At 41.8% G+C, this 27,639-nt stretch overlaps 1 protein-coding gene and 1 long non-coding RNA gene across 4 annotated transcripts in view; one reads left to right on the forward strand and one right to left on the reverse strand.

Annotated features, from left to right (window-relative positions):
- LOC117606206 (uncharacterized) overlaps positions 1 to 27,639 on the reverse strand; it is a 100,789-nt gene that overhangs the window by 13,314 nt on the left and 59,836 nt on the right. For all 3 annotated transcript variants that reach the window (XR_004581927.2, XR_013062123.1, XR_013062126.1), the window contains exon 3: positions 24,326 to 24,392. This is a non-coding gene — a long non-coding RNA (uncharacterized LOC117606206). The remainder of the gene's footprint in view (positions 1 to 24,325; positions 24,393 to 27,639) is intronic.
- Positions 1,883 to 7,102, forward strand: LOC117606197 (silk gland factor 1). The gene has a single exon (XM_034328356.2). The coding sequence runs from the start codon at positions 2,763 to 2,765 to the stop codon at positions 4,290 to 4,292; it is 1,530 nt and encodes a 509-aa protein (XP_034184247.1). The 5' UTR covers positions 1,883 to 2,762; the 3' UTR covers positions 4,293 to 7,102.

The following is a 27,639-nucleotide window of genomic DNA, read 5'->3' on the forward strand; positions in this document are numbered from 1 at the left end:
GGGGCGCGAGTTTAAGCGAGAAATTCAATTGCGAAACGGGGGAAAAGTTTCTTGGAACTTGGATACAGATATTAAAACGTTAGAAAATATTCTACTAATACTAAAATCATTTGAAAAATTTAATCTAAGAAAAACTTGAAATTTTATTAATTTTTTCCAAGTATTCCTTCAATGGAATACTTATATGTTTTTTTCTTCTTCATATAATCAAGTATGAAAGAGATCTTCTCTATAGTAAGATTTAACAAGTAAATAGTAGCTTGTGTTTATTGAAACAGACAGATTGCTTTTAATTATTCAAGTGTGAATGCAACTTTTTGATTTACACTGGTATCAATGAAACGATACGCAAGCTTTAATTCAATCGTAAATATTAGTGAATTTACGTGGATGTTTAGAGTTATCGATGTTAGAGGTATAGATAAATATTGTTCGTGTACGTTTGTAGTTACAATTAAGCGTTATCGGATTTGCCTGGTTTATCTAGCTTTAACACAGGTAACAAAAACACGATTTGATCCGGGTATATTGGTTATAGAATTCAGTAAACTTCAATATATGTATATGCCATCAAATTTGTTTAAATTATCTGTACACGAGAACAGTGCGAACTAGCACAGCTGATCTTCATCTGGTTTACTATATTCAAATATTTTAATATTTGTCGATGTAAACATATCAAATATTTATCGAATCACATCGAAATCGTGCGTATTTGAACGTATTGAGACGATTTCTTCGAGTTAATTGAACCGATTAAAATTCAGCGAATTTATCGAACCGGTAACCACCTACGACAATGTTCCATTTTTATCCTAATCGATTGCAAAACAATCGAAAGAGAAGTGGGCGTTTCATTAACCTGCACGTCAATTTGTTTTTCATTCAAATATTCCACGTACACGCTCGGCTGATTCGAGCCGCAGTAAATAAAATAAAAAGAAACAATTATCAACCGACGAATTATGCAATCGCGAAGTGGCGTTCAATTTATCCGCGATATTCGTAACGTTCGATTATGCCGATGGATTAAAGATTCTTACTTAACTCCCTCGTATCACTGACTAATAAATCAAAATCGATAACGAGCAACAAATCGTTAATTAATCCGATCGCATCTGTTCAAACAGGCTGATTCTTTTAAATATATCTGAATCATCAGAGAAAACGATCCAGATCGCGATGCGAAACACTTCAGCTTTCTAAGCGTCCGATAGAAAATAAATCACCACGAATCCACCCCTGATATCGACGATACGTAAAAATGACGAAGGTAATTAGAAATATAAATTAACGAAAGAGGTTCACGAAGAAGATTCACAAGAGACACGAACCTGGGTTCGTTCGGCGTCGATCGTCGGCTCCTGGAACAAACCTCTTTTCCTTAATCCCTCTTCGATCTTTAGTCGTCCATCGTGGTGCTGGAAGTGGATCGCGAGAGCGTCGCGATGCCCGCGGACCGGCCAAACACGAACTCGAACTGGAGCCACGAAAAAGCCGGAAGCGACGAGACGAGGCTTGCAGAAAACTCGCGCCCGCGCGAGGCAGAGAGAAAGAAAAAAAAGGGCAGAGAAAAGAGAGCGAATCGTAGGGAGAGGAGAACGATAGAAGACGCGAATAACGGAGTCGAAAACGATCGAGAAAGGAGATTGAAAAAAAAAAAAGAAAAAAAAAGAAGAAGAATGGGTGAAGAGAACGAGGAAGAAAGAGGAAAAACAGCGTTGGCGCGACGCGTGACGCGCGCCGATAGGTGTCAAATGCGTGGCAGACAGACAGTTGACATGACATGAGAGAGCGAAGGCGACGCGGCCGTCGGGACGTGGTTGTCGGGCGTCGTTGCCTGGCGTCCTGCGGGATATTGCGCAAGCGGCGCTTCCCGCAGCTGCGCTCTCGTCCCGTTTTCCCAAAGCGACCAGCCTGCCGGATCGTCCGCTCGCATTATCGCGCCACCGATTCACGCGATACGAGGGGGACACATTTGTGACCGCACGGCCGTCTGCCGTTGGTCGACGCGGCGGAACGGTGGAGGTAACCGAGACGGGATTGGCGGAGCCGGGCGAGAGAGGCGTGGCAGAGGTTGCCGGGAGTGGGACGTGTTTGAACAAGATCGGGAGACTCAAGAGTAGCGGAGTACACTCGCTAACCGGCCTCCATCCACACGGCACACAGAGAGACAGAGAGACCTGACTGGTGAATGAGGGAGAGTGGAGGTGAGGTGGCTCAAACAGGCCCCGCTCAAACAACCACGATCGTTGCTCTTGTGTGTTCAGCCTGTGCTGGCCGCGCGACCAGCCAGCCGCGCGTCCTCGATTCCGTTCGCGTCCTAGTCGCGTCGTGTTGTTGAAACAAACGAACCGTCGCGGATCCAGCTTTAGTGATCGTTGTTACCCGAGTACCGGCGCCTAACGCAGTGATCGAGAATTCAGCTTTGTTCGGTGCACCCACGCGATTCCCTTCTTCGAGCGGATCGCGTCGTTGGATTGTGAGACAGCAGGGATTCAGTGCGCGTCTGTGTATCCAGGAACGAGTTACGAACGACTCTAGTTTTGCTTGATAAAAGGAAAAGTGAAGTTTGAACGGTGTGAATTCTTCCACGAGATACTCTGTCTGTGAAGGACAAGTGTGAAGAAGGTGATAGGATTCCCGTCTACTGGGATAAGATTAAGGGAGCATCGCATTACCAGCAGCCCTGGTACCGCGGCTTTCATGATTCCCGTTTGACGAGCAGACAGCAGCCCGCCACCCCGGCACCGGTGAGCTCTATGACCATGCTTCAGTCGCAGAAGCTGTACGGCGACGCTGGTAGCCTAGGCGGCGCGATGACCAGCGCTACGATGTCAACGATGGGCAGCATGGCGCCGACGTACAGCTCGATCAACACGATGGGCTGCGTGTCGATGGGCATGTCGATGGGCGTTGGAGTCGGGCCGAGTTGCAGTCCCCAAAGCGCCGGGGGTTTCAACATGAGCACCATGAGCTCAGCTATGGGGATGGCATCGATGGGCGGCGGTGGCATGGGTGGTTACGGGAGCGCCTCGATGGGCGGCAGCGGTGCCTGCATGAGCGCCGTCGGCTATGGTCCTCTGACGCCAGCCGGCGGCGCCGGTGTAACACGGGATCCTTTATCGTTAACCGAGCCCGATTCGCCTAATTCCGCGCTCCAACGAGCCAGAACTGACAAACCTTACCGTAGAAGTTACACCCACGCGAAACCGCCCTATTCCTACATAAGCCTGATCACTATGGCCATTCAGAACGCGCCTACCAAGATGCTGACGCTGTCCGAGATCTACCAGTTCATCATGGACCTATTTCCCTTTTACCGACAGAATCAGCAACGCTGGCAAAATTCCATCAGGCACTCGCTCAGTTTTAACGACTGCTTCGTCAAAGTTCCACGGACACCGGACAAGCCTGGAAAAGGCTCCTTCTGGACGCTCCACCCGGAGAGCGGCAACATGTTCGAGAACGGCTGCTATCTGCGACGGCAAAAGAGGTTCAAAGACGAGAAAAAGGAGCTGACCAGGCAAAGCAACAAGCACCAGCAGCATCAGCAGCATCACGGCGGAGCTGCTGCAGCCGCGGCAGCGGCCGCAGCCGCCGCCGCTGGACACAACAGTCCCAACTCGCACGACCTGGCTCATACAGGTAAGAAAACTCCGTCGTCGTTGCACCACGGACCGCAGCAACAGGACGACAAGGATCTCCATTCTCTGGTGTCCTCGCACCATCATCATCACGCGGCCAGTTTGCACCAGCATCACGCCGGTCTGAAAAGCGACACCACGGATATAGGCGGGTTACTGGGTCCCGACTTGGGCGCAGCCCACGACGAACTCACCGCCATGGTCAGTCGAAGTCTTCATCCTCATCTAATCTCCGACCCGGCCGCTCTGCATCACGGAATGACCGGAAGTCTGAAGCAAGAGCCTCCTTATACCGCTGCCAGCCATCCGTTCAGCATCACCAGGCTACTGCCAGGCGCCACGGCGGGCACTTCGCCCGGCGCGCAAGACACGAAACCCCCCGAGATGAAGATGTACGAACAATTGCATCAGAGTTACGCGAACTTTGGCTCACCCCATCATCCCCACGCGCATTCTGCGCCACCCAGCCATCACCATCACAACGGCATGCACGCGGGCTCGAACGCAGCCGGGCCTATGCACAACATGACCAACCATCATCACCAGGAGTATTACCAGAGCCCGCTGTACCATCACGCGACCAGCGTGGCCAGCAGCAGTGCACCACCTCCGCCCTCCGTCGCGACGGCTGCACCAGGATTGTGACACCACGCCACGCACCCCTACGCCCTGGCCTGAGTCGCTGCTGTCGCGGCCTATGCCGCCACTGCAGCGGTCACCAACCACGAGACCACGGCCAACATCGTTCTTCCTTCGCATCATCATCAACATCAACATCATCATCCGCCGACCACATCGGCCAATTCCTCCTCTTCCTCTTCGTCGTCCGCGTCGTCGGCGATGCCGGCTCAGCCCGCCCCCGTCTCCCTGACCCCGTTGCGGCCATCCTCGAGCCACCAACGACGCAGACGACGGCTCTGCGAGGACAACGAGGCCGACGCCTGCTGGCCGGTCGACCACGAAGAGGACTACGACGACGAGGAAGAGGAGGACGACGAGGAGGATGTCGTGTGAGCTGCCGTAGGAAGATCGGCGCCGAGGTACGAACACGCGGTTGGACAGTTGCCAGTGTCGAATCGTTTCTTGATTGGGGGAGATTTTTTGTGATGAGGGTGCGGGTGTATCGGGGTGTCTCGACGGAGATTCGACGTCCTCGAGCGACGGACGAGCCGGTAGCTGCGAATTTTTTAGAACTTTTTATTTGTTGCTTCGTAGCAGTATTTGTACAGTTTGATCCTTCCTATTGTTGTTGAGTAAGTGGACACGAGGTTTTCTTTTTCGAAATCCCTTTGGACGATGCGTTTCGAGGATTCCGTCGACGCGGATTATTGCGTCGTTTCATATTCTCTACGATGTCGATCGCGGGTTTCAGATTATTTCTGAAACGTTTCCTGGCTTTCTAGCAAAACGGGGGAAACTACAGCTTTCTACAATTAACACTAAACGTGTTAATGCTGCTTCTCACATTCATAAATGCCACTTTTAAATCAATTTAGAGTCTCGATATATTTTAGCAGATGGCGATGAATAAAATTCACGTGAAAATATTTCAATTATCTCGCTTTTCTTTAAATTTCAAGTTCGTTGAGTTTGGAAAGATTTTTTTTTTTCATTTTTTAAGTCCAGTGACTTAAGCGTTACTTCGAAGGGCGCGATCGACATCGCTCTGTCGCCGATCCGTTTGCGATCGTTTTGATCTACCTATACGTGCCCGAAGAAGAAAAAAAAATATCAATTGAGACATCGATCAAGCGCCACTCGAACAGCGTGACTCATTATTAGGAGTCAATATATACGTACACGATCCATAGATTGCGATCTTCGGAGAAACGAAAGGAAGAAAGTCACGGTTTACGTCGCGACTCGTCCGACGCTTCACGCGCGATTATTTCCGCTTTCGCGATCCCTCGAGACGTCCTCGATTACGCATAAGGTTTTCTGTGATACGCGACAACGACGCACCAGGCGATTCTCCGTTGCGTGGCACACCTCGCAGGCCAGTCCTTCCGGTTCCTTTTTCTTTTATTTTTTAAGAAATATCGAGCATTGTTCGTCGGCAAAATAATTTCAAACTGAAGAAGCTCTTTGAACCTTGGGACTGGGATCAGAATATTAATTGTTCTTTATTTTTTTATATATATTTTTAGGGGTGGTTTCATTAGGGTGTATAAATATTCACGAGGGCAAAGGAAAATCTATGAACTTTTTGAATAAATGATTTTAAAATAATTTCTCTTATGCAAAAACATATTTTGAACGCAGTCAAATTATTTTTTTATTCTCTTTCTTTAAAGACGTTCGTTTGAAAAGGAATCTTCTTTTTATTATACTCGAAATTTTCGAATCTCTGTTGACGCGATATTTTTCAAGATTTATCAAAATCTCATCTTATGTATCTTATTTTTCTCCTCAATCATCAACTCTTCATTTTCTTAACTCTGAGACTGAACTCGTAGCTTCCTTTTCTTAAGTATTCGCCTCGATTTCGTCTTATTTTTTTGTTCTTCCTTTAATTTATTATGCTGCTCGTCAAGATAAGCAAAAGACTGATCGCTATCGTTCACGTTTCAATGATGCAATCATTCGGAGCAAGATGTTTGAAAAGCGATCAAATTTTACGACTATAAAATACACACGGCGTGATTGTAAATATTTCACAAAAAGGAAAATATTTTTCATCTCGAATTGATTACCAGAACATTCGTACCGAACTTTATGAACATTTCACTAATTTCTGGCAATTCTTATATTTTTTTATAGATTACAGTTAGTGGAAATAAAGGATAGGATCAATGATCGCTAAATGATCGATTATCAAATCATAGATTGATATTAAATTATCTGTTCCTAATAATGACTCAGTGAAACGTGTGCGTAATTAGGTGAAACATATTTTTTTGACTGTGAATTCAAAATTAAGTGAAAAAAAAAATTGCAAACAGGATGAAAAATCATTTTTATCATTGTCACTGTAATTAATTTGTAGCCGCGTCTAATTAGGCTTTGATTAATTACACAGACCTGCTTGCAATTTTCTATCTTCCTTTGCCTCTAATAAACCTTTCCAAATTTTATCGTTTCTGAAATCGAAAAATTCTCTGATTCTTTCCGCCCAAAGTTAATCGAGCGAAAATGACGAAAACGAAGGAAGGAGAGGCCTGTTCGCGATGGCTGGCTCGAACCCGCGAGAGCGTCGGCGTAGAGCGAAAAATGTGATAACCCGTGAGAATAAGTCTAAATTAATGAACGTAGGCTTGCAAAGACGCCTGTATCCTCGCGTGGAGGTGCGCGTTCGTACGTACGTTATTATTCGAGCCCACATAAACACATACACTCACACATATACACAAAGGATACGAAAAAAAATGAAGAAGAAGAAGAAGAATTAAATCGTTAAGGATTTTATCGAATGCGTCGAAAAAGCAGGACACGTCCAGTGTTTTTTTTTTTTGTATGATACGTGTAGATAGCCGCACAACGTGTATGATGTACAATATTATATATGTTACAGAGAGCTATATATATATAAATATAAATATATAAATATATAAATAAATGGAGTCTAACGAATACACTATGTTAGGTATATACATATTATATATATATATCTGCGAAAAATGAACGAATGGAGAAATGAATGACGAATGTGTGCGAGAGAGAATTGTACAGCGTGTTTCAAAAGCATCCCCCTGATTGCCGGACACCCTCGACGACGACCCAGTCGCCGTAATATCCTCGACTTTTATCCCCCCCTGGTCGACTGTCAGAGGGTTGCTTTTGATACACGCCCCACCGCGAAACGCCCTGTAAATAGAGACGAAAGCAGGGAGCAGCGAGGAACATCATCGGTTCTATGCTTTCTAGGCTTTCGTTCCACGTTAAACAACGCTCCCGTTCGACGACGATATGTGAAATTAAAAATTCGCCCTTCGTTACGAAACTGAATTAAGAATACTCTGTACCTCTCTAAGTGACACGAACTAAATGGTTGATTTCATGACATAAAAATATCAAGAAACACCACTTATGATACGTGAATTTAAAGCTTGAAATTTGAAGAAAATAACGGTATAAAGGTTTCATCGATATTCGTAACAGAAAATGACTTGTCGATAGTTGTAGCGAAGAGTAACTGATTTTCAAACATTTAAAGTGTAACATGATTTCATGACATAAAAGTATCACGAAGTAGCACTTATGATACATCAATTTAAAGCTTGGGGTCTGATAAAAATGATAGTAAAAGCAATCGATAGTGTTTCTATTTCTGGGGTCTGTAATACCTTTCTAAGTGGCAGCAATTTGGAACTATCCTGTCATTTTAATTCTTGTGCACTAAATGGTTCGTTTATTTAAAATTCATTATTTTTAATTAAAGATACTCAAAGAATATGTTTATAGAGTAAAATATTTTGTCATCTATGCGAGGTGAATGTGAGAAAAAAATTTGAACCATGCACAAGGGTTGAAAGAGGCACTCGTTAGCTGTTAATTATTTTCGAGTACTTCCTAAATTAGAATTCGAAAAAGAAAATTCAGAGATATATATCATCATTCTAAAGATGCAACCTGTATAATTTGCCAGTTGGAAGGGTAATATTGTACCCACGTAGACGAGGGGCGACAAAAGAAAGAAAGAAAAATATCTCGAAGTCACGAAGTCTCGTCGTCGTTGTTTACGCTTTCCATTGTTCCTGTGCGTTTCTCCGCTTTTCTGTCCACCAGAAAGATCCTCCGACTTTCCACGGGGACTACGACAACGTGCTGACCCCGAATCATCCCTCCCGTCTGTTCCCTTTTTCAACCGTTTCGCTACTTTTATCTGTTCGAATGGTCGCTTCGAATTTTCCAGTCCGCCCTTGCTTCGAAGCGACTGGTCAATCTGTGGCTGGATGTACATACACGCGACACAGACACAATACACACAAACACAAATAGAGTTGTAAGCGTGAGAGCGAAAAAGAATTAAAAAAAAAAAAGGATGTCTCCGTCCGTTTGCGATTATTTGGCCGGAGACGAGGGAGGGGTAACGACGCGAGCAAACGAGGATGTAAATGTTTCAATAAATCCACGTATTTCTACGAAAAATTTTTCTTATTACATTTTCCTTTTCTTTCCTGGCAATTTTGATAGAGCGCTGGCAATAGGAAGAAAATCGGGGCTCTCTCCATGGTCCGTCATCCGAGAATTAAGGGTGCAATCATAAAACAACGCGTTCGATTGACTCGAAGAGTCGGATAGAGTGTTTGTTAAGAAAAGAAACGCAAAAAAAGGGGAATATTAGTTGAGAAATTTTATCTCATAATTCTGTTTGCGACGAGCAAACGGGAAATGCAAAGTTTACGAATGAAAGTCACTCGTTGCTTTTTTCCTGTTTCCTCCTGTCTTCTGGTCATCTATGGATTTCCGAGCCACATTTTCTTTACGATTTTATATATATATATTCACTGACCACATTTTCCAATCAGATTTAATATTCAACTTTACCCCAGGGAACAATTAACAGAGGTGCAACGAAATTTCAATGTTTAATCAATCTTCTAATGAACTCGAATCAATTACCTCTCAGGGAATATTATAGTTGAAATTGGGCTATTTTGACGACACAAAGAAATCGCTGACCAACTTTTATATTGTAATCGTGTGGTTTCAGATACGATAAAATCCTCCGGACAAGTGGACGGATCGAAAATAAGATAAAAAATTTCGGTAGCACGTGTATGTATGTACGTTGTTCGTACTCGCTAATTTCCTCACATTTGTTCAACATTTTAATCCAAGTGTTTTATCGTATCTTGAAGAGCAACAATATTCACTATGGGTTTTTTCTCAATTCTAATTTTAGAAACATCGATTCTTTGTTCAAAGGTATTTCAGAAACTAGTTGATAGTCCAAGAGGTCTCGACCTTGTCAATTCTTGCCACATTACTGAGAAATTGTAAGAATCAACGTTACAGGGCTTGCATCATCGCTCAAGCAAGATCCATCGTTTGCTTTTTTCTCCACACTTGGAAAATAAAATGTTGAGTATCTTCTTCTGGTGCAACTTTTTTCTTATTTTTGCCGAGAGGATTTTAACTGCAAACATTTCAGTAATCTGTCAACGCAGTTCTGTCATTAATCAGACTCGAAGAAACTCATATTCTGATCTTTATTTTCTTGTTTCGTAATTTTAAAGTTTGCTAATCATTATTTTACACGAAGTCTTCGCTTTCAATTATTTGCTATACTAATTAAAAAAATTCTGATTTAAAATGTGAATGAGACTATGCGAATGATCTTTTTTCTTTAGAAAAAGAATGCAATTCTTTCTTGGCTAAGGGTATTAACAAATTCGTTTGATAATATTTGACTTTCATTCGGCTACGTTTGCACGAGTACTAGCTGTTCTCATTCAGTCGATCACTTTTTTATTGAACCTCCTAATCTGTGTATGCAATCGATACTCGCTCATTAATTACGGATTTGCTTGACGATTCGGAGTGTAAAAATTTGGCCGATTAAAACTGCTGGACGACCCCACATTCCTCTCCCGAAGATACGGATCTCGCGATGCGATCGATCCTGCCGACGCGTAATGAGGGGTTTAACACGACCAATCGTCGATCATCGAGATCATCTGGGATACTGACTGATTGGTAAGTTTTGGCACATATAAATCATCGAAAAAATTTGATATTTATTCGATGAATTAATTTCGATTTCTTCCAGATTGTCAGAAATTACATAATTATAGCCAAATTAATCACGGTTGATTTGTGAAATGATTTTGACTGAGAAGACGATTTGTTTCAACGTGAAATCGAGAGTGTTAATTAAGAGTTGATTTACAATTAAACGAAAGAAAATCGAACGAAAAATTCCTTGTTGCTTATATTTTCGACCCAGAGACGATTGATAGACCCGGATTGGCCGAATGGAACCACTTTCCTAGCATATTGATTTTCCTCTGACAGATACTGTTGTTCGAATTTACGGCCCTGGTGTTTTTATTATCTTATCTGCCCCTTTTACGTCACGCATTATAAGTTCCCATTACACCTACCTGCTTTTTATTGCTCTTAAATCGACCCCTAAACCATACGTCACCTTGTTGCTCCAACAACAATCACAGAAACAAAGTGGGCTACTATACCAATAGAAAATCAGAAGAACAATAGTAATCTCTTGTCAACCACCCTCCAATTTGAAATTACAAAAATAAAAATTTTTACAAAATACCTATGCAGCTATCAAAGTGTTAAATTTGTGATATCAATTACCATTAATTAATTATATTAATTATACTTAAGTTAAAAAAAATTTTTTAAAAAGTGAAATAATGTTGTATTATACTATGCACGGCCATTTTCACCGTAACAATGAACGTATTAAACACGATATCGTGGTCTAACACTATAGCAGATAATGCTTACACTATATCCTCGAGTATCGAGCGATTAACAAATATAGAAATACCTAGAGGGATCCCAGTGGAAACGGCGTTACCGAGTTTCCGGATACCGTAACGAGTCTTAGTTAACGGGTGGACAATCGAGGTGCAATCTTCCGCGGATTATTCGGCATGATACACAGACAGATATACATTGAGAGGTACTACAAACCTGTGTATCTCGCCAATATTTGACTAAATCATGAACAATGTTTGATTGTACACATGCGCCCGCGCGCGTTCATCTCGCGCGCACACGCGCCCGTCCATCCTGTACACAAGGTGTCTCGTGCAACTGCAACTAATTGCACTTCTGTTCTATTGAAAAAGGAGCTGCAATTGCACTTTACAAATGCATCAAAGTGCATACATACCTGTTCAAAGAGATAATGTCGATACCATCCTGGCTGAATTTGTACCCCAGTCATTGTTTTTTTAATTTTTAATTATCATTATTAAGAATGGTATCATTAGAGGCAATGGGTCATTAACAAAATTACAATGGAACTAGATTCATTCCGTTCATAATGAAAGTGTTTAGAGATAATTTTTTTTTAAAACTACCCCCTCCATTTTCAATTATTACAAAGACTTGGTAAAATTATGGCTCGATTAGTTTCCATGGGACACCCTGTAGAGCACTCGTTCGATATACGCTCTTCGTTTTGTTGTATCCGAATGAAACAGTACAAAACAGAAGGAGAAAGAACGAGTAGAAACAGAAGATCTCCCACCCTCTGTGTTGAACAGAGAAGCAGCGAAAGTATAGTAGAAGTTGATGGGCACGTAGGAGGAAAAGCGAACGTGAGACGATGGAGGAGTGGGGCGAAGAAGTAAGAAACGATGAAAAAGAGGTGGAAAAATGAGCACAAGAAGGTAAGACAAAAAAGGAACGATGCGAGGAGGAGCAACGAGGACAACTGTATCGCTGGGAGAGAGTCGAAGTGAGAAAGATCGAGGTTGAACACCGGATGAAAGGTGGAGTAAAGGAGAAAAGAGAGGCGGGTAGGAGGGAAAAAGAAGGGATGGATGCGAGAAGGTGGGAAGATCGAGCGAGTAGTTGCACGTTAGAGGAACAGAGATGAGTATACCTCGATGGTGGGGATTTCTGCGTGACTGTAGGTTAAAGTGGGGGGTTGTGAGCGAGATTGTAGGTAAAGTGGGGGTTGGAGGGCCGTCACGAACAGTTAAAGAGGGGAGGGGAACGCCGATATCGACGGAGAGGAGAAAACCCGAACGGATCTGTGTGCGTGAACTGTACGAACGCTCTTCCCCGCTTGTAACCTCTCCACGGCGTGGAAACTCCGCGCGAGGGTTTCCAAGGAGGATACCAAGTCCCCTCGCATGGAATTTAACGCTTCATCGACGGGTTTTATCAGCGGCGAGCTCGGGACACGACGATAAGCGGACTCGTTAATTCGAGGATATTAAACGGAAGGCTGCGATGGATAAAGGACACCGCTGCTGTGCTTGCTGGAGGGTATAGTTGCTCAAGATGATTCTGGTACGTCGGTATTTGGAAGGATTATATGTTTATGGCATGGTTGATTAAGGAGCCGGTATAGTACTGTACAAATATTGGTATTCAACACGGTATAGTAGGTGTATTAACAATTATATCAACTCCTAAGGTTATCTATTGTTCAATATTTATATGATGGGTGGTATAGTAGCATGATATTTAATAGTACTCAACAGTATAGTAAATTAACTATTATATCAACACCCAAAATTATCCACTATATAACAGTGTAATAATTCTTCAAATTATAATTGACTGAAAATAATAGTCCTCACGTTAATATAATATAGTTTTGATTAAAAAATATTTTTCATCCCCGATGGTATAATAGTTTTAAATTTACAATAATTCTACAAGAATCGTATGGTTTAGTGGCTCGATCACGGGGACAGATATAGTAGTTTGATCCTTTTGATATCGATACCTCATTTCACGGGTCGCGTGGAGCTTACGGCTGCACTGCGCCGTCTGTATGCAGATATTTGCACGGGCGTACATGTGCACGCGGTGTTAGTCAGGCTAATTTGCAGCTTCGTTAATTTATGGTTGCGCAAGCGTGAATTTCACGTCGCCAGCAAAGGCGAGGAGTCAAGGTTCGCGGAGAATCAGTGACAAGATGTGTGACCGAGGAAGCTGCGATGCGACTTAAATCGTCATAAGAATATTCTTCTCTCTCAACATTCACGTGGAATTCTTCTTTAATTTTTAATTTAGAGAATCTTACAGTTTCTTGCTATCTTTGTGATCGATAAGGATAGTAATTACTGTAAAATCGCATTATATATCATGAAATCATAATTTACTGAATCATTGCGCTGGGTACGATTACAATTCACGCGATTGGAACTAATGCAATCGCATTTTGTTGCGTCAAGTAATTACTGCGCGTAATGCACGTGGTTGGGAATTGCACACTTACAACTCACGTGATTAGAGTGCTATATCTTCTCGGGCGGTTGCAATTTGTGTGATGGTATTAATATTTTGAAGCTTATAATTCAATGTTTTTTAAAATTGTGAAGGATTCATAAGAATTTAAGAGTTAAAATGACAAGGTTAATAATTATCAGAAATAATTAAGAAAAATGATTTTTAAAGATAAATATTTCACCAGGACGAAACAAGCGTGGAGCAATGACAGTGTGAATAATTTTATCGAATTTGTTGCAGTTTCCCTTTTAATTAACGTCGTCATAATTAACCGACATCGTCACGGTCGAGTCAAATATTTGAGGTAAGGTAGTAGCTGTGTACGTATCTCTGGTTACAATTAGAACAGCTTTGCTACAAATTCCCTCTGTATTCGTTGCAAATAGTTTTTCAACGACTCGTTAATAAAACACAAACAGAGGAAAAAAGTATTAACGTTAAGCTTGATTTTCGTATTGACCGCAAATATTTGACGAACGATCGACCGAAACTTCTTATCTTCCCTTTATATTTTAGCGTATATTAGTCGCGTGACAAAGCCCTTCCGTGTTACCATTTTGTTAACACACGATTTATTCCAAGATATTGTACAAAATGTAAATGAAACACGTACACTAAACATTTACACGTTGTGCAAATAATTAAAAGAATGGAACGAGGAAAATGTTGTGTGTTCATTATTTTAAGCTGTTTAAACTTCATACGAGTTCATTTCAACGGATAATTATTTAATTGCTTTTGTTTCATTGTGGATAATTTTTAGTGTAAAATATATTTCCTTGTTTAAAAACTATAATATTGTATCAGATAGTGTGGATAGCACGATGTTTAACAGACGATTGAATAATATCTGATAAGAGATATCGACTTAACGCCGCCTCTTAAGTGCAACATGCCGATCACGATTTTTATTGTAGCTTTAACTCTCGCATAAATGAAAGCTGCGCAAATGTCCGGCGTTTTTCTAAGTAATTTTATTATCGACGTAGTTTCCGTGACGTGTCTTCACGATGACTTCTATCGGAACGATTTTACATGATTGTCGCGATAAACCTTTGAAGAAAACTTCTACACGAGTTAAGATGAAATGTTATATTAATTCAAATTTAATTTTGTTAATTAACCAGATAGTGGATTTTTTGAAAAAATTATTACCATTATCAGCAAGTTCGTTAAATAAAATATTTATATAATCTTGCAATGAATCATTGAAAATTACTGAATTATTAAACCACGTAGCAGACGCGTTAATCATAATTAGCAGGCAATAAAATCGATACAATTCCCCAGAGACGTTGATTAAAGATTTTAATTAATTAACGAATGAGTTCGAAATGTAAATGGTAATTTTTCATAGATCATCCATGGGGAGAATATATTAAAAATCAAATGAAAATTATATTATTTCAACAAAATCATGAAACGATAAACTCGTAATAACAAAAAGTTTCCGGGTACGCGCGATCGATTAGCGTCGCGTTGCGAATTTCATTTTAATGGAGTGTAATGGCTTTATGGAAATACGATATAATTCGTAGCACGGCAAACATGATAAAAACTGCAAACAAATTTTGATATATTTCACGGCATCGCGCACAGCACACGGCCGCGTATAATTTTCAATTTAATTTTATAACTGGATCGCGGAGCTCGCGAGTTCGTTCATCCCTCATTGTCTCATGCAAAGATAATTAAAAAGAACAATATATGCACGAGTATTTTCGGTTTATTTGTTAATACTAAAAAGATCAATTGAAATTTTTCTTTTTATTTAAACATCGTTTGAAAACAATTTAACTGATTCGAATTGAAAATAAAGATATTTTTGTTGTTCCATTAAGCAATAACTTTTGTCATTTTTAAAAGAAATTGCTGGAATTGCTGTTATAAATTTGATATCAAATTTTTGGTATCCTTTTTTCTTTTTCTATTTAAACCGACGATTTAACAACGCGTTAATCAGGGCAGAATTAATGGAATTGAAGCGGTTGAAAAAGAGGTAAAATGGTAAATTTACGGCGGGAAGACAAAAGGAATTTCCACGAACAATGACAATGAATCGATGAAAAAGAAAGAAAAGTGGGGGAGGAGTTTAGTGTATTTTTCCGTGCGAGGATTTAAGCAGGCAAATGTTATTCCATTCTGTTTCACGCGTGACATAATACCAGCAGCGCCCCTTTTAATTAACGTTACTACAATTAACCAACACTCTAGCGGATGGGACAAATATTTGAGCCGAGGTTACTTATCTCTATCTGCCGGCCTCTTCGCTGAAAATTTTCGCGTATTCGTTTGAAATATGTTTCTCGTTTAGTTTTTCCCCTCGCTTTTTTTTTCTCTGCACGCGTTAATAAAGTGCTCAGAGTTTTGTAACGTCACGTTTGCATTTTTAATTAACAATTTCGTTGTCAAAGATTATGATTCATATTCTTGAAACTCGATCATTGTTCAATAAGTATATGTCATTTATAATTTATGATACATGTTTCTGCACTTATATCAGCATTTTTTTATCTTTATCACTGTTGTGATTCATAAAACAACCTTAATAACTTATTGACTCTTTTAGAAATGAGGGAAAATATCATAAATCAGATTGTGATAGAAATAATAATTAATGGAAGATGCAACCCCAAAAGTTTTTATTTGATGAATTCCAAGTTCTATTATGAAATTAATTAATTTCAGAAAAAGGGGTAAAATTATCGCAACATTCATTTGTCTACCCTTACCCCTATCTATCATCAAGGAACAATGAATTCTTGGTAAAAGAAGAATCCCTATTTTGTCACAAAGGATGTTTGCCACCCTGAATTTCTTTTCCATCAGGTTTTTCTCTAGTTCCTGTGTAATTTCTTGTCCATGGCAAGGATTACCAGCGAAATGTCGATAACTGGTTGGCGACGAAAGGCAAAGTCTGTCGGCGGTTTACACTTTGTACACGTGTCCGTCGAATTCGCGGCGGCTTCGAGCAGCGTAGCTCTCGGCTCCGGTTTACTTAGGTGCGGCCGAGAAATTGAAATTTTCGTAAACGGATTAGGGGCCGCGGCCGCAGGACAAACTCCTTGTTAATTAGAATGTAATCCTGCTCTTAATGGGACGTCCGTTAATAAAATCAGCAGGACGTTACCGGTACGGCTACGCTGTTCACCGCCGCGACACGGATCCCCGCGGGTCTGAGATACTGGCCAATTTCGTCGAGGATCGACTGGAAATTGAAATTTCTCGTCTGGAGGATATCTCGCGTGTCTAATTGCATCGCCATACACAATCCACGTTGGTGAATTATTCGAGACTTAAGTGGAAGATTCGATGATTGTATGATTTTAATCGATTGCAGGAAAGATAGAAAATATTTGAAAATAAAATGGATGATGTATTGAGAAATTAATTGAATAATCATCACATTTTGGAGTATTTAAAAAAATAATCTTAGTTGACTATCGATTGACATGTTATTTGCTTAATTTTCACTAATTAAAATAGAACCATTAGACTTCCACTTCCAAAAGATTTTAATTAATTTGTCAATCTCCTTCGTTACTGGAAAATTTTAAACGTTAATTTCTATCCATTTATTCAAAACTTGTCTCTATTTTTTGGAGAGAAAATAGGATTCGATTTCGTCTCTGTTTGGTTATCGTTACCCAACGCTTATAATCTAGCGTTTTAAGACCCATAATTTCCCCATACGCCACCATGAAGGTACCTCGTACGAGTGTGCTCGAGAGCCTTCGTCGCAAGTCCCTCTCGAGAATCGAAATAACGCGTTACTTTCCTGGAAAACGTTGCGTCAAGTGAAATGAGGTAAAAGAAGGGTAGAATGAAAGTGGCTTCGTGAAAGAATCTTCACCAAACAGATTGAGAAACAACGCGAAAGTGCCTGAAATTCACTTCGAGAAGAAGAAAAACCTGATGCAAGAAGAAATAAACTTAGAACCGCTGAATGTGAAAGAAGATACCAAAATTTATATAAAATGGTCCAATTTCAAAAAAATATTTTTCTAACAAAAAAGAAGATCTCCATACTTCATAAATATCAAAAGAAAGATGGAGAACTATCTTCCTAAAGATCACAGAACCATCCGGGAGGAAATGAAAATCTGGCCAATTATAAATACCCAGTCGAAAACAACCCCTGTAAAGAGGTACCAAAGAGATGGAGCAAGGAAGGATCTCTTGAAGAAACAGTGGGGGAAAAAAAAAAAGAAGGAAACTCGGGTTCACGAGCTGAAGGAACAAGTAGGCAAGGAACACACATACAGCCAGAGAGAGGAGCGTGGCAGAAGAGGAGGGAAAAACGCGACTGCTGACGCGTGTGGGAGCGGCTATCAGCGAATATGAGCACGTTTATCAGCGTGGGGGGTACGAAGCGTCGGCCATGTTGAACGAGCCTGCGTTCTAGCTCCCCGCTGTCTCTCCCACTCCGTAACTCTCTCTCTCTTCACCCTTTCACTCCTTCTCCCTGCCCCGCGAGACGTATCTCTCTCTTCTTCGCGTCTCGTCAGATGGATTCTTCTCTTTCCGACCAACCGAATCGCCAATCGACGCGATCCTGTTCCTTCCTCGAAACGCGTCTCTCCCTCGTCGTCTGGCTCTCCCGTTGTCTCTCCCTCGTCGTCTGGCTCTCCCTCTGGCTCTCTCTCTCCCTCTGCATACGCCGGTCTCAGTTGGACGAAGGCGCGTCAATACCTCGGCCAAGCGCGTTTTGCACCCCGCGAAGTCTCATGGGCCATGAGCGCGGGCGCGGGCCAACCAGAAGGCAAAGCTGATACCCAGGCGTAGCGATGGCAACGCTTTCCTCGCTCGGCCACCACCGCCGCCGGGCAGCCGGCTCTTTCCTCTCCTCACCTCGTTGCTTCGCGTCCTTTCCTTTCGTTTCGCTCTTTTCAACGAGACCAACCCTCCCCTGTTGTCTCCTCGTCGCTCGTGGAAAATCATGGGAAAATGGAAGAGGATGGTCGACCATCCCTCGAGGAAAGACTGGAACGTTCACTGGGCTAGCGGGCAAGCTGCCGATCGAAATCGAGACGGATTCACTGGGTCGCGATTCGATGGAACGTCTTTTTTCCTTGCAAGGGTATGTTGTCTGCGTCCATTTCGTCGGAGGTTCGGTTGCTTGCATAGGGGAGAGATTAAGCTGGGATTTCTGGAGGGTCGATGGTTGATTAAGGGTACGATAGATAATTTCTTTCGGATCCTCGATTAGCGTTTTTCAGAACGGAGAAGAAGGGTTTTCTTTTATATTTCTGAAAAATTGTTGCAAACCGAGGCAGCGAAGACGTCGTTTCGGCGAACGACGAGGGGCACCAGCCTATGAAATATTAAAACACCCCCTGAGACAGGGGTTACGCGTTCCTCGAGCCTCTCGTCGAAATGAATTCCAGGCGGAAGCCTTCGTCTCCGAGAATTGCGCTCGATCGTTCTCAGTTGACGAAGATCCTTTCCGTTTCTCTTTTATACAATTTATCTCTCTCCTTTGCCGAGTGGTGTAACAATTTTCAAACTCGCGAAAGAATTTCGGGATTAATCATAATTATATGTCAACAGTAGATAGTCGTTTCATTGAATGTCTTCGTATTGACAGTGGATTGGCTTGACACGTTCACGGCAATTATTCGCGGGTCACAGTGCGTGACGTTTAGCTTTATTCAACTATAATGAAGTGCAAAGGGTAAACTCGACGGTAACCGTATCGTTGGGGTGTAACTATGGGGTGGTTTTAGCTTAGGAAGTCTACGGGGGTTCACGCGTATTAGAACCTTATTGGACTCGTTTAACGTCTGTCGTAGGGTGGTGTGCAACGAAACGCTTATGCTTTAACATTTAATTATAACACTATTCTGGATCATTTGCCCCGATTTAAAAAAAAAAAATTAAATGACATTTGTGACTTCAATTCTCCCTTTCCATAGTTGAAACAAAAGAATTAAGCATCCAAAGTACCATTTAACGAGAAAGAAGAAAAAAGAAGCACCGAATGACCATAATAGCGCATCTCCATCCCATCTGATGGGAATTCGGACGCACAAAGTGTGATCGAAGCACACAAAGTGCCCAACGAAATCGTCGCGCCGAAAAAGTCGAACACCTCGCTTACATTCCCAGGCCAATATTTGCCGAAGCTCGAGAACGTAACAAGCGCAAGCTTTGCGAATCAGCTGTGCGCGAATAAGCTTCGCTCGGCGATTTGCAATACCGGCCGCAACGGATTCCGCGTTATCAGCGAGCGGTAGCCGTCCAAAGGGGATGGCTTCTATCGCGATCATTTGTTTAGATTTACCGATAACAAACAAAATCGAATCGCGAAACAAAGTCGCGTCACGAATTACAACGACATACTCTCTGCCGCACCTTGAACAAACACGTGGACAGTTCGGTCGATCATCCTTTGATCCCCGTTTCCAACCCCTCTGTAGCATGTAACGAAAAAGGATCGTTTAAAACAATTCGCTAGTCGTTTAATCGTATTACCGGATAACAGTGCATAATTAAGGGTAGCCGGGGGTGAGAATCAGCCGCGAGAACGAACATGTGCGGTCGCCTTTGATCCGTCACACCTGATTTCACCCCTCGGACGGATTTTTACTACGCGTATGGTGAACCTGCACCCCTCCACCAAAAAGTGGATTACATCGATATCCGATGAAGAGAATTATACACTGGCTGGATCAGAGAAGAATCTTTTTCATGGATATTTTCGTAGGGGGTGGTTTTGTTATCATGGACCGAAGACAAATAAATGATCCAATTTTTGAAAAATAATTATGGAATATGGATTAAATTGGCATTAATTACTGATATTGTACGATAGAATAAAATGTTTGATATTAATATTGAAATGTTACGAAGCTATTGTGTTCTGAATTCTTCCCTTGACCATCGAATCGATTGCGTTTACCACGAGCTCATTGTGATCCGTTGTAGCGACCATCGACGTAATGATTGCTGACCATGGTCATCCCATGGTTATCCTCGCATAAATCCGTGCTTTACACCGACGGGCACGTTTCACCACAGCATCGCCATTTCTAGACGACTAACATTCTATGTATCATTTTCAATTTCGTACAAGATCAATTCATCTATTCAACATTCATAAATTAAAAATTTTCATCCCTCTAATGAATTTGACAAATTTAATTATAGACGTCAGGTTAGAAATTTTTTGCAATGGTATAATAATTTTAATAATTTAAGCTTTTTGTGAAAATGTACGAGATTCTGGGGATCTTTTGTTTGCGAAGTTCCTTGCACGGTTAAAGGACGATCGATCGCAATTTGCCAGTTTAACCTGATTGCCTCGAGTAACCATTTCCGTAATTGCAGTGGACCACGGTCATCTCTTGATCATTGTCTCGTAAATCCACACTACGCGTTGTACGGCACGTTGCTCGCGTGCGTGTCGAACGGACCCAGCCATGAGATCGGTTGTTTCCATGATTTCGTTACTATTTTCGGATCAAATTAAAAGTTAAACGATTTCCAAGAGGATGCATTTGAAATCTCGACGAATCACAGTGCAATCTATCGATATAATTGCATAATTGAAATGGTACGATGGCAATTATAACAAAAATTAATTTTTGGGGAAAATAATTTCAAGGCGTTCCACGAAATATCAGTTTATCTGAAATTTTCACGAGCCACGATACAATTTTAAATTTCAAATATTCGAACGCAAAATTCAAACACGGTTCAACGATCAAACATTGGAGCTGCGGTAAGTAGGAAGGGAATAGCGAAAAATCCACCGTCGGTCTCCATTATCGAAATTAACGAGGATTCTCGATCGATCCTCCCTTCATCGGTGAACGATACCGCCTCGTGTTATCCACTTTAGAAAATTAATACGTCAATTCGAATGGTTCGCGGTTCTCCTTGGTCAGAAATCGAGACAACATGGAAAGAGAGAGAGATCAGTCTGCTATGTTTACCATCGGGAAAAGCCGACGTACCACCGGTTACAGGGAGGGTTGGACATTATATAATTAATCACCGCTCATCCATCAAGACTTTCTGACACGACGGTCACTTCCACGATAATAGATTTCACCCTGTTCTGGAACGCGAGTGGACCCGGCTCTAACACGATAACGCGTCCTCTAGAATTATGATCGTTCAAAGGTGAATCCATTCGGTCATTCCATAAATTATTATCATTTTTCATCCGTCACTTTTAATACATCATCGTATCCTGTTAATTAATAAAGTAGATGTGACCAAATTTCAAGTGAAAAAAATTAGATAATTCTGTTAGAATAATTATGCAAGGGAAGTTTTTTCAAATTGGCCCATTTTTCTTTCTACTTTTCAATCAATCATACAAAGAAAAATCGATCATCTTTTTTTCAAAGAGAGATAAAAGAGCGTGACCCGATTAACAGGTTGAATCATCTTTCGCGTGTCCCATTGGAATAAAATGAAAAAGCGTTTCGAACGTCATCACGTTCGATCGGGTAGAGGAGCGAGGAATTAAAACGAATCGAGCGTTGGATTGATTAGGAATAATTACCGTTAACGAGGCCGATTAAAATCCCGGGAACAGACGGCCGGTCGTTATTAAATGTAAACAAGGATGTTTTTAACGATCGTCCTCGTTCACAGTTCGATTGGCGAATCCTGGCCCGGACCCGGGCCTCTAAATAATCACCGGCAACGGAATTATTTTAACCGGTCGAAACGCGGGGATTGTGTGTTTGCTTTGGGCGCATAAATTATCGAACGAAGCAAAATCGGGTGATTTCGTGGCGGCTGGAAACTCGTTCGACGGACAGCCTTCCGGTATAATGTCGTGGACGATAATTATTAAACGCGAGTTTGATTAATTCGTCGTTTAGCGAAACTTGCGGTGAAACGAAGCTTCGATGATGACATAAAAGTATCGCGAAATAACACTTGTCGCGCATCAATTTGAAGTTTAAGACTTGAAGAACATTAATATATAAAGGTTTCATAAAAATAAGACATTCGTTAATGGATAATATTAATTAGTGAAGGAGTTGATTTATCCATTTTGTAGTCAGAATATTTATAATACCTTTATGTAGTAATTTTCAGTGTACTTTAAGCTTTAAATTGATGTACCATAAGTGCCATTTTGTAATATTTCATCTATGTGATGAAATTATTTCAGACTATCCATGTTTTGAAATCATTCGACTTAATAAATCTTCTTCGGTTCATGAAAATCAACGCGTGGAAGAAACGCAAAGGGAGACTCACCCCTTACGACTGGAAACAAATAACGAGATCATTGCTCGCGTGGAAAAATGTCCCGTATGTATATGCGCGTTCAACAAACAAGGGCGGTCACATTCGATTCGATGGATTCTCTGCGTCCGCTCTACTAAATGCTGCTATATTCCTGCTAATTCCCTGGCCAATCCTCTGGGATCCCCTTTTACACGTACCTTGCACCCCTTCTTTCCTCGACTCATCCGCGATCAACATCGAAACGCACCCGGTCCGACAACTGTGTCTTGGTTTCGAACTTTCAATCAAGTCTTTGTTGCAACTGTTAATACTGCCTTTACGAGCGGGGTGGTTATTCCGTTCCGGGGTTACGGGAAATAGAAAATTGCAAAATTCGAAGGAGGAAGAATTTTCGAAACTAAGATAAAAATAATTTAAATATTATTTTCTGGTGTATAACACTCTTTAGTTTAAAAATCGGTAGATCCAACTTTAGAAGAAATACTATTGGGGATGTTTTACAAGTCTAGGTCACTAAGGGTTAATCAATTGAAATTAAAAAAAAAAAATAGAAACACCAATTCATCATCTTCATCCACCCAAAATTTAAATTTATAAACAATTGGTCCAAATAATTGTTTAAGGGTGGCTGGACCAGGTTGAAATCGATCGCGAAATACTTGTGTATCGATCAGCTCCAACCAGAGACAGACAGAGCCCCTAGAAAAAGGGGGTGTAAGTGCACGGTACGAAGGGTGCAGGCCGCAACGCGTATAGTTAGCATTTCATGGGGTGTTTTATTGACGGGTGTCGCGCCGCAGGGGTTGGTCCTGGCGCTTCGCGTTAAACGCCGCGATCCTTAAGCCGGATCCTCATTGAACACCCTCGCTATACAGTTGGCCCGAATTTCTCGTAAGCCACCCCTACCCCCGCATTTCAAACGTGGATTCTCATGACGCGCAAACAGGTCTATTAACGGAGTCCTATCGTTGGTAATCCTTGCTCTTTTCACGCTCCTGTTTGGTGGCGCATTTCCGGTAAGATGCGTTTCTATTGTACACACGATGTCTTTAACCCTTTCAAAATGGAATGCTGTTTTGATTCGAATCGTATATTTTATCAAAGAGCAAATCTTGTCAAGAGCAGATAAACTTTGAAAGATTTCATTTCTTCGAAATTTTTGTCCCGTTCCGAATGCAAAATTTTCCAAGTAATCTGAGAAGCGATATCAACGTGATTGATGATAAGAAATTGTAAATTGCGTCTTGGAAGAAGAAAAGAAAGTAAAAGTTTCTGAGTAGACGGGACGGTTTTTGATGATTTTTTTCAAAAATAACCCAATGATCTATCACATATTATATATCAATCGATTCGTCTCATTAAATGCTATAAGTATTCATCAACAGATTTTCAATTTTCTCAATATTATTAATAATATTGTCTACGGTTTGCGATAGAAACTTACGATCTCCGAGGCCAATGATCGAGAAAGAACGAATTGATCCAAGTATTCCTAGCGGAATAGTCTTAGGTCGATGATACGAAACAGAGTTTCGCGCGATGATAGCGGTTGTTTGCATAACGATAAATCGACTTACCTGGCGCCCGTCTCCTTAGCCATCCCGTCATCTCGATCCCCATTCGCGCCAGAAAAATCGTTGTAATCTGAAAAAAAAACCGATTGAAAGTTAGCTAAGGAATCAGTAAAGGGTTAATTTTAATTTAATATCGCAGATAATTAGGTAGCGTTAATTCAAGCGCAAAGCTGAAACTTCAAAGGAGAAAAATAAAACATCAGAAAGCAGAATAATCTTGCAACGATTCGTCAGACTACGACGAAAAGATAACCGCGTCTCTTCGGCTTTCCAGTGAAAGCCGCGGTTTTTTCTTTTTTTTTTTTTTTTCAGGTAAACGGTAAACGTTCGTGGCTCAGGTACGGTGCTGGGATCGTGTGTTTGAACCTGGTCGCTCGACAAACAGCGGCACGCTCAGGATTTCGTCGAAAGGGCCCCGATAGAAGCTCTCACCGACTGGCCCCGACTTCCGCCACCGCTTTCCTCTTCATCCTTTTTCCCCGAACCGAGGTAAAAGCGCGTCGAGTGCCGCCGTTTTTTGGCCCCGCCGTGTTTTCTCTCTCCTCCATCCTTTTCGGTTCTTCCCTTTGCGGCACGGATCGGATTTCGTGAAAGAAGGGCTCGTCCTTTGGCCCGTAAGAATTGAAAATGGTGACTTCGAGTATTCGAAAAGGGTTTCGACGGGGGTTTTTCGAAGGAGTCGAGTTTTTAAATTTAATTACTCGAAAAGTAGATCATTTTTAGACGAGTCTGAACGATTTGAAATGATCGGAACGACTCTCGCGAGGTATCGGCACGTTCGATTTCTCATTGGAAAGTTTCGCCGAGCGAAGGGCGAAGATCGATTGGCCGATTTGTCGAGAGACACGGAGTTCCGGCACGCTTCCTTTGTTTTACGTAATTTCCGCGCCAATATTAGCACGCTGCGTTCCGTCGGCGTGTTCCGTTCTCTCTCTCCCTCTCTCTCCAGTCGAGTCGACTTCTCGTGTATTGGTTTGTGTGTTCTTCGCAAACAAACCAATCAATGCCGATGCCTTAACTTGCCTCTTCGCTCGTCGAGCTTTTTCCTATTTCCTTTTCAAAACATCTTTCGAACAATGCAGTATGTTTCGTTTTTTTAATTTTCCATTTCGATTTGACGTATTTAAAATTTGCAAAATTTCCGAAAAAATTAGAAAGAGATCAAGGCAGATGTAGGAACCCGTTGAACGTTAAAAGCCGACGTAGTGGGCGTCTATTTGCGTAGATCCAAGAGATCGGACAAGTGGCCGAGCCTTTGTCGGACTCTGCTCTGTGGGTGGTTCCTTTTCACCCTTCTCGTCTCTCTTTCACTCTTTGTTCGTATTCTTCTCCCACCCTTGAGTTACCGCTAGCCTCGCAACCACCACCCCCCTATCGTTTTCCTGGACATCGTTATCGTCCCTTTTACCCCCCACACACGTCCTCCTCCAGGACTCGTTCGTCCATTTGGCTGGCTGTAATCAAGCGAACGTCACGACGCCATGTTTCCACGGATAGGGGTGGAAAGGGTGGAAGAGTAATTATTGATAAGACAACGATCGCGTCTGTGGACGAAGAACTGGAAATTATTCAACGCTTTGAACTTGAGAAATGGAACCACCCCTTTTTCAATTTTGAAATGAATCATAGAGCAAGAAAAATGGGATATTTTCTTAGAGAGAAGAAACGAGGGAATGAAATCGATTGGAGGCTTTTTATTTATTTGTTGGTGGTTGATTCTGTAAGTAAGGGTTGCTCGATTCCGGTCTCCTGATTCCAAAGTATATTTAGACAGGCCTTGGTTTTATTTGTTGCCTTTAAAAACATCCCCCTTCCGGGGTGGAGGATATTATTTCATCTTGAAGTCGAGTGATGATTTTTTGAATAGTTTGATGGAATTTTATATCCGTAATTAGCCAAAGAGCAGGGTGAAATGGGAAATTACAGGAAACGTAAAGAATATCCAGGATTCGTACGACAGGAACAGAGGAGAAATAAAGAGGCGCAACGAGTAGCTTTCGTTCGCGTCGATCAGACGCGAAAACGAGCACGATTCTGTGGAAGGGGTGCGTGCAAATTCAACCCCGACGGACAAAGGGAGACGCGACGGTATGTACAAACCAACGGAAGCGTGTTGAACCCGGCAAGCGAGGCAAGAATTTCCGGGGAAACATTCGGAAATCGTCGAACGCGTCTACCCACCGTTCCGGAAACGTGATTTCACCCCCTCCAGCCACCCAACACCGAGAGCACACTCGACACGACTGGAAGGCGACGAAATTCTTGCAACCACCCACGGCCCCGAACCCCCTCGAAACGTTGAATTTCCACCCGCGAGTCAATTTTCTATTCCTCGGCAAATACTCGATGCCTGTTTATAAGCGGTGAACGTGCAGGGATGAAGGATGCGTCTGGAAGATTGATTTCTTTACCAGGCACACGATGGTCGTTGAATTTTGGCAGTCTGATGCTTGTGAATTTTTATTATAAAATAATACTGCATTCGTTTGTTATTCTACGATCAACCCTTCTGTGATTGAATTAAATATTTTCAACCCTTATTCACATACATAGATGGTTTGTTGTGAAATTTGCTTTGTGACTTTTACAAAAAATGATATCAATTAAAGACTTAATTTAAATATTTGTGAGACCATTTCATCCCCCGTAATTTGAAGAAGGGTTAATTTCAATGATCAATTTTACAACTTGATATACGAGAACAGAGACGTACTAATATAAGAGAAGAAGAGGAACAGGTTCAAAGAACAGCATCGTTTGAAAAGAAAACCCCTACCTGGCAACCCCCGTTGGTCAAATATTATCGTTCTCGTTGAGCCACGTTCTGAAAACGATTGCGATCCGGTGCAGTCACGTAAGAGCGTTATTATCACAGTGTAATGTAGGTCGGTGGCAAACAGACCGGTTTTTTTCATCGATTAATTATCGGTGAAAACTATTCCCGCGGTATCTCGACGATTAGCAGTGGATGTCGCGATCCACGATCGTTTGTAAGATGATGTGAGCTTGTGCTTTTTTTCTTTTTATCTGAAAGGGGTCGAGGACCCATTATCGGCCATCGGTGGAATTGCGAGTAAATACGAAGGTATGTTAACAGTATCGACGTTGGTTAATTCCCGAGAATCTAACTGCGAGTAATCTGTGAAAAATGGTTTCGATCAAAATTATCTAAGGATTTTTCCTTTTTTTAATATTAAAAAGACACTTTAGCAATTTGGTAAAATTCTGTGCCAAAAAATGGGAGGATTGAATTTGGTTTTGTTTCCAAATAAAATGGAATCGTTCGACGACGATTTCGACTCGTTTTCATTCGAAAT

Source organism: Osmia lignaria, chromosome 1 (assembly GCF_051020975.1).
Source record: "Osmia lignaria lignaria isolate PbOS001 chromosome 1, iyOsmLign1, whole genome shotgun sequence".
Taxonomy (NCBI): domain Eukaryota; kingdom Metazoa; phylum Arthropoda; class Insecta; order Hymenoptera; family Megachilidae; genus Osmia; species Osmia lignaria.